Source organism: Phalangium opilio, unplaced genomic scaffold (genome assembly GCF_054372755.1).
Source record: "Phalangium opilio isolate 3A_F unplaced genomic scaffold, DU_Popi_V2 ptg000055l_1, whole genome shotgun sequence".
NCBI lineage: Eukaryota > Metazoa > Arthropoda > Arachnida > Opiliones > Phalangiidae > Phalangium > Phalangium opilio.
Genome location: NW_028324174.1, coordinates 329,229 through 335,391, shown reverse-complemented (window position 1 = coordinate 335,391; position 6,163 = coordinate 329,229). Strand labels below are relative to the sequence as shown.

The 6,163-nt window shown below is 34.6% G+C and overlaps 1 protein-coding gene across 1 annotated transcript; it reads left to right on the top strand.

Moving 5' to 3' along the window:
• Positions 1 to 596: 596 nt before the first annotated feature.
• Positions 597 to 5,129, top strand: LOC149668516 (uncharacterized). The gene is made up of 10 exons (XM_089840793.1): positions 597 to 926; positions 2,535 to 2,626; positions 2,693 to 2,764; positions 3,087 to 3,139; positions 3,202 to 3,405; positions 3,586 to 3,652; positions 3,719 to 4,222; positions 4,601 to 4,804; positions 4,988 to 5,060; positions 5,122 to 5,129. Exons 2-10 carry the CDS (start codon positions 2,597 to 2,599, stop codon positions 5,127 to 5,129), a joined length of 1,215 nt encoding a protein of 404 aa, XP_089696919.1. The 5' UTR covers positions 597 to 926; positions 2,535 to 2,596.
• The last annotated feature ends 1,034 nt before the right edge of the window (positions 5,130 to 6,163 follow it).

Genomic DNA, 6,163 nt, shown 5'->3' with positions numbered 1-6,163 from the left:
TATTTTACTTTTTCGCGATTCGCACTGGTGGCCATCTGAACAGTGAAAAGAGGCATATAGAGCGGCCGCATGAGAAAAACGCTGAAAAACCAGGGGAAATAGAAGAGGAATAGAAGTTCCCCCATTTGCCGGTTGTCTCTTGGAAACTTTCCATTCCTAGTATTTAAGTTCTTTGACCTGTCGTAAAAGAAGAACGTTTTCCCCCTTCCCGTTTTAAACCTCTCCTTCTATTCCTCTTTCTACGTAAAACCTAAGTGCTACCACCCCTTTCTTACAAGTAGGCGAATGTATTTTTTATAGCAGGCGCCGCCAGTCTATTTCTTCTTGTGTTTGACACCAGAGAGAATTTAGAAGGGGAGTGGAAGGCCCCCCTTTGACTCTATTAAACGTGATGACGCCCAAACAAGATGTCGCGTTGAGCTTTTTGGGGTAGGCGAGTTTCCGGTCACGTGTTCTAAAATCTATCTATTACAAACGCATCATACCGGAAATCGACCTGCCTAGATAACGTTTAGCAGACGACGTTGCGCTACATTCCAAACCACCCCTTCCACTCCCCTTCTAAATTCTCTCTGTTGACACGAAGGAGAGAAAAAAAAACTAAGGTGTGCCCTATTGCCCTCGCTCGCTGTAAATGCTGTTAATCTTTCTTTCTTCTGCAACCTTTTAGTATCTCCCAGAAAGGGTAGGACGCGTCGGAAAGTATTTTTGCGTGGTTATCCCTTATCCAATTAAGAAAAATCTAAATTGAGTTTTCAATCGTTAATTGTATAATGAGTGAACTGACAGTGTGTCTAATTTGCTATGGAGATAGAAAACGGAAACTTAAACTTGAAATGGAAAATCCAACATTGTTAAATCTAAAGATTGCTATAGCCAAGGATCCCGCCTATTTGGACATCAAGCAAGGAGATTTTATATTCCAGGTTTGTAACAAACGTTTTTATGGAAATATTTTGCTTGTGAAATTCTAATTTTCAAAAATGATTAAAAGATTTATCATGATTTTGTGAGAAAAATGTAAAGGGTCTTTGTTTAGATTTCATGTGACTTAGCCTTGAATTGGTTTTTAATTCAGATTTATGACTTAAACAAAATAATATTTTAAATCCCTCAGTCTATCAAATTTTTTCTGTTGTGTTAACCGTCCTAAATTAATTTACTAATTGAACAACTGCCTTTCATATGGTTAACCTACTCGGTTTCATATACATATGGTATATCTGTATTTTACTTAAGAAACAGCTTCCCACTTTCCCTGAGTGAGTCATTCCTACCCGCAGCCGGCCGGCTTTGTATGGAATTCACACTAGGTCAAACTTCCCGCCCCTCCTCCCTTTTTTTCTAAGAAATAACGAATGGAAACTTTTCGGAGATAGGGAAGGCTTGCTGCTTTTGCAAAGAAAACAAGATGGCCCTAGGGCAGGCGCAGGCCTAGAGATATTTTACCAGTCATTTACCGATTTTAAAATACCTTATTTTTTCCGTTGTAAATTAACGAAATTTACCGGAAAATTACCATCGATTGGCAAAATAAAAATAATTTATAAGTTATAGTAGTACATTTTTCAAGAAATCATGAAATTTTTGTAATCATTTATCTTGGGTTTGTTGAACTAGTCTTAAATGCGAAATTTGCTTCAAGCCAATCGAATTATTGGCACGTCAATTAACTCTTTGAGTATCGAAGAATTTGATTTTTTAATCAATAAATAATAATGACGGTCGACATATTCTTACCATTTTAATATTCAGTTTATTTTTTTAAATTCCCCAATATCTAAACATTAATATAAAGTAGATTATCTTGGGAATCTTGATTCAAATTTTATAACGCCAGTTACTCTTTAAGCTATAATATTTTTCACTAAATTAAAACACGCATAGAAGAAATTCGCATGAAAGACTTTAAAATATTACAAGTTTTGAACTTCGCATCTCTTTTAATAAATTAAAACATCTCCAGGGTTTCCCACAAAAAATAATTATACAAATGCATGGGTTTATATAGAATCTTACTTCATAACATAATTTTTTACCTCAATTTGACCTGGATATAAATTCAAATAACCTGTTTTTTAGCAAATATACTTTTTTCTTTTTAGCCAGGATTTCAGCTATACACCCCATTTATGACACGACCTTTGGTCTCCCAAACATTTTTTGCTATGTCATAATGTCATTATACATATTTGCCTTCTTAATGCATTTTAAGTGTTATTTTATATGATTTAAAAAATCTTTGGTTGGAAACCCCGGCGATGCTGTTATAATTAATTAAAAGAGGTGCAAATTTGAGCTCCTTTTAGATAGCTTTGTTTCTTCTATATATATTTTTCTCTATAGGGAGCTAACAGTTACGACCTTGAAACGTCACACCCTTCTATCTCTTACTGGCTGAATGATGTCATACTAGCTTTCCCCCGTGGCCAACTGTTAGCTCCCAATAGTTAATTAATAAACCATGGACCAGAATAGTTTCTATATTATAATATTTTTACTCCGCTCTTCACTTTGTATTAAATATATTTCAGTCATACGATGCCGACTTCAAACAAGATGTAGATTTGTTTGATTCCTCAAAACCGAAAACAAAATGATTATTAAAGTCAAAAGAAAGAGCACGGTCTGTTATCATGTTTTCTATTAATTTATACATGTATGTTGACCAAAAATAAGACTATTATTCCAGATGACATTGGATGACACCTCTTCTCCAAATACAAATGCATCTAGCAGTGGTGCTGCCGTAATGGATATTATGGTAAGGGTTTAATTAATAGAGTTTTGTTGTTTGAGAGGAACTAAACGTCACGGGTGTCTGAGCTCATTCCCCTTAATCTGCCCACTAGCATAGTTAGATCTCAGATTAATTAGCTTAGATTTCCATGTTGAAAAGTAAAGTGAATAGATAGAGGTAAAATGTACAGAATAATTTTATAATCTAAACCTCTGTACCGGTAGCTAAAATTTATTTTATCAACTTTGTCAAAAAATAATACCTCATAACAATAGCAAATAAAAAATGTTTTCGTTTAAATAGCTGAAATTAACATGTAACATTTTTATTAAATTATAAAATTCAGGATTATGGAGAAAGTGAGGAGCAAACAGCTTCGATTGAAAATCAAGGCTCTTGGTAAACATATAGGATCTCCTTTTTTCGAACAGAATATATTAAAATAAACTATTTTTTATTAGTGTTATGACCCAAGAAGTTATATCATTTGATGAAAAAGTTAAGATAAGTCGATCAAAATTTACAGTGGAATACAAGCTTCCCACCTTTCCAATGTCTTTAATACAAAAAGATAAATACAACCTCTATACTGATTATGAAAGAAAACGAGCAAACAAAGAAATTGTGAATATTCTATACCACGATTTGGTTCATTATTATTCACTGTAAGTAGCCATGCACAATTTACATTCTGCAATACCGAGAAGAGATCCTTCCAGTGGTACTCTTGTGTTGTTTTAATCAGATCGTATTATGCCATAAAATTAGTTCACTCGCTTGATCTCAAACCGGCAACAATTTTTTGACGTATGCAGTGTACTTTAAAATAAGTTTTGTAATCTTAGATATCCACCATCTCACGCGCATGTTGCCGGGAAGTTGACGGCCGAGCTACCATATCTTGGAAAAATGGTAATAAATCTAAAGTTTATAAACATTAACAGTATCTTTCATGTAAATCCTTTTTCGTTGATTTAGGAATCGTGGCGCTTATTACTGCGTAACAAATTCAAAAACAGTAGGAAATTCATGCAAGGAAACAAGAGTGTAGAAGAGGCACGACGTTTATTTGGAAGGACCAAGGAGCAAGTCATCTTGATGAAAAAGGGTCAACAAAAGAAAAAAGAAAAAGAAGCCAGTAAAGACAGTGGAATGGAGGGAAATGACCAAATTTGCCCTGAAGATTCAGAAGAGATTGACGCGACGAGCAATGGCCCCATTTGCCGAGAAGACTCAGAAGGGATTAACGAGACGAGCAATGGTCCCATTTGCCAAGAAGATTCAGAAGATATTAATGTAACAACCATTGTCAAAGAGTCCATGATTGAAAATTCCAGCACTGAAATTGCTGACGACGAATCTGTGCCTAAAAATTGCGGCAAAACATCCGTGATCAAAAAGAACAGAGCTAAGAATTTCAGCAAGGAGGAATCCAAGAGCAGTAAGAAGAAACAAGCGTCGAATCGTGTCATTCAGTTGAAGGTAAATTATATTTACAATGAAAGAGGAATTTTTTTAAAGGCATAATGAGGTCCTACAAATGATTTTTGTTAATTGCTATAGCAAAAAATAGACAAAATAGTCAACAAAAATATATGGAAAGAAATATTTGCAAATCATTTTTTTATTTACTCAGAAAGTAGCCTAGAAAAATTCCTTGCCCTTATGGTTGCTCTGGCCAAGGGTGACAGCAAAGACTTGCGATAGTTGGGCGCTCTTTGGTCAGATAACTTTAAAGGCGAAGATTTCAATACATATCCATTATACGTGTACTTTCTGAATAAGTTATGATTTTGCTAAAATCTCATTATTCTTCCTTTAAATAAAAAATATTGTTTGGAAAAATTCCATAATAAACAGGAAAAGAAATCAATGGAGGACAAGATAAGCTTACAAACACACGTAAAACACATGAAGGAGGAGCTAAAGAAAGTTAAAATCCATTATCGCCTAATAAATTCGAAAATGTGTAGGACGTTTTCTGATAGAAAAAAGAAAATTCTACGTGGAGTTTCCATATTAGACATAACCGAAGAATATCCAGCTTTGTGTGACATAAGACAAGTACGTTAAAATAATTTTATACCGTAGTCAATACAGTAAACTTGAGGGTAAAAGTCAAAAGCACTTAATTCCTAAAGCCTTAGATAAGAATATTTAAACTTTACAACAAATATGTTATTTCATTATTTTCAGCTATAGTGTGTGTTAATACCTAGATTGCTAACCAGAGCTATATATTTACAGTTTCTATCAGAATTTCAAAGAATAAAACAAGTTGATGCGGAGAAAGAGTTCGTAGAAACTCATAAAAAACACGGTGGAAAGATATGGGAAATGACCCCTGTTTCAATGAAGGATATGAAGAACAAAATGAACAGTGACATAAATGAAGCTCAAGATTCCATTGAAAAGCAAGGTAAATCGTTTATTGAAAACGCAATATAAGATAGTTAAGGTACTTTTTAACACCATGTTTTTTTCCTATTTAGACCAAAAACAACGTGGAGCACTGCTTCTCATTCCGGGAATAGTCAAAGAAAAAATGCAGAACATCTTTTTAAAGAAAGAAAACTTTGACCAATTAAGTGCGGACCCAGTTTTAGTGTACCAGGGTACTTTCTTAAGTAGCTTTTCATACATTTTGTATGTTGATAAAGTAAAAGTTTTAGAGGCGAACGAGTTGACCAGTGCCTTATTGGTCTGGTTTTGTTCATTTTGGGTTTTCAACCTTGAGTATTTAGATTGTTTATACAAAACTTTGTCGGTTTTTGAGTATTTTGTTTTAAATGTAAGCAAACCGAAGGCAAATTCGGCTATAAAAGAAATTATTGAAAAATTTCAATAAAAATGCAAAATTTAATTTTCAATTATGTAAAAATCTTATTAAGAATGATAAAGTACACCTGGTCTTCTCCGTATGGGGAATAATCATACTCGGTACGGGGAATAATCATACTCGGTACGGGGAATAATCATACTCGGTAAGGGGAATAATTCTACTCGGTAAGGGGAATAATTCTACTCGGTAAGGGGAATAATTCTACTCGGTAAGGGGAATAATTCTACTCGGTACGGGGAATAATTCTACTCGGTACGGGGAATAATTCTACTCGGTACGGGGAATAATTCTACTCGGTACGGGGAATAATTCTACTCGGTACGGGGAATAATTCTACTCGGTACGGGGAATAATTCTACTCGGTACGGGGAATAATTCTACTCGGTACGGGGAATAATTCTACTCGGTACGGGGAATAATTATATTCCTTATGGGGAATACTCCTGCTGGGCATTTGGGATAATTCTACTCCATATGGGGAATAATTCTACTCCATATGGGGAATAATTCTACTCCATATGGGGAATAATTCTATTCCTTATGGGGAATACTCCTACTGGGCATTTGGGATAATTCTACTC

What these genes read in the sequence shown, in the direction of transcription:
- LOC149668516 (XM_089840793.1), top strand. Translation starts at nt 2,597, where the DNA reads ATGATTATTAAAGTCAAAAGAAAGAGCACG. An exon ending in ATCGTGTCATTCAGTTGAAG is followed by an intron (nt 4,223 to 4,600) that starts GTAAATTATATT and finishes CATAATAAACAG; the next exon opens with GAAAAGAAATCAATGGAGGA. An exon ending in CTTTGTGTGACATAAGACAA is followed by an intron (nt 4,805 to 4,987) that starts GTACGTTAAAAT and finishes ATATATTTACAG; the next exon opens with TTTCTATCAGAATTTCAAAG.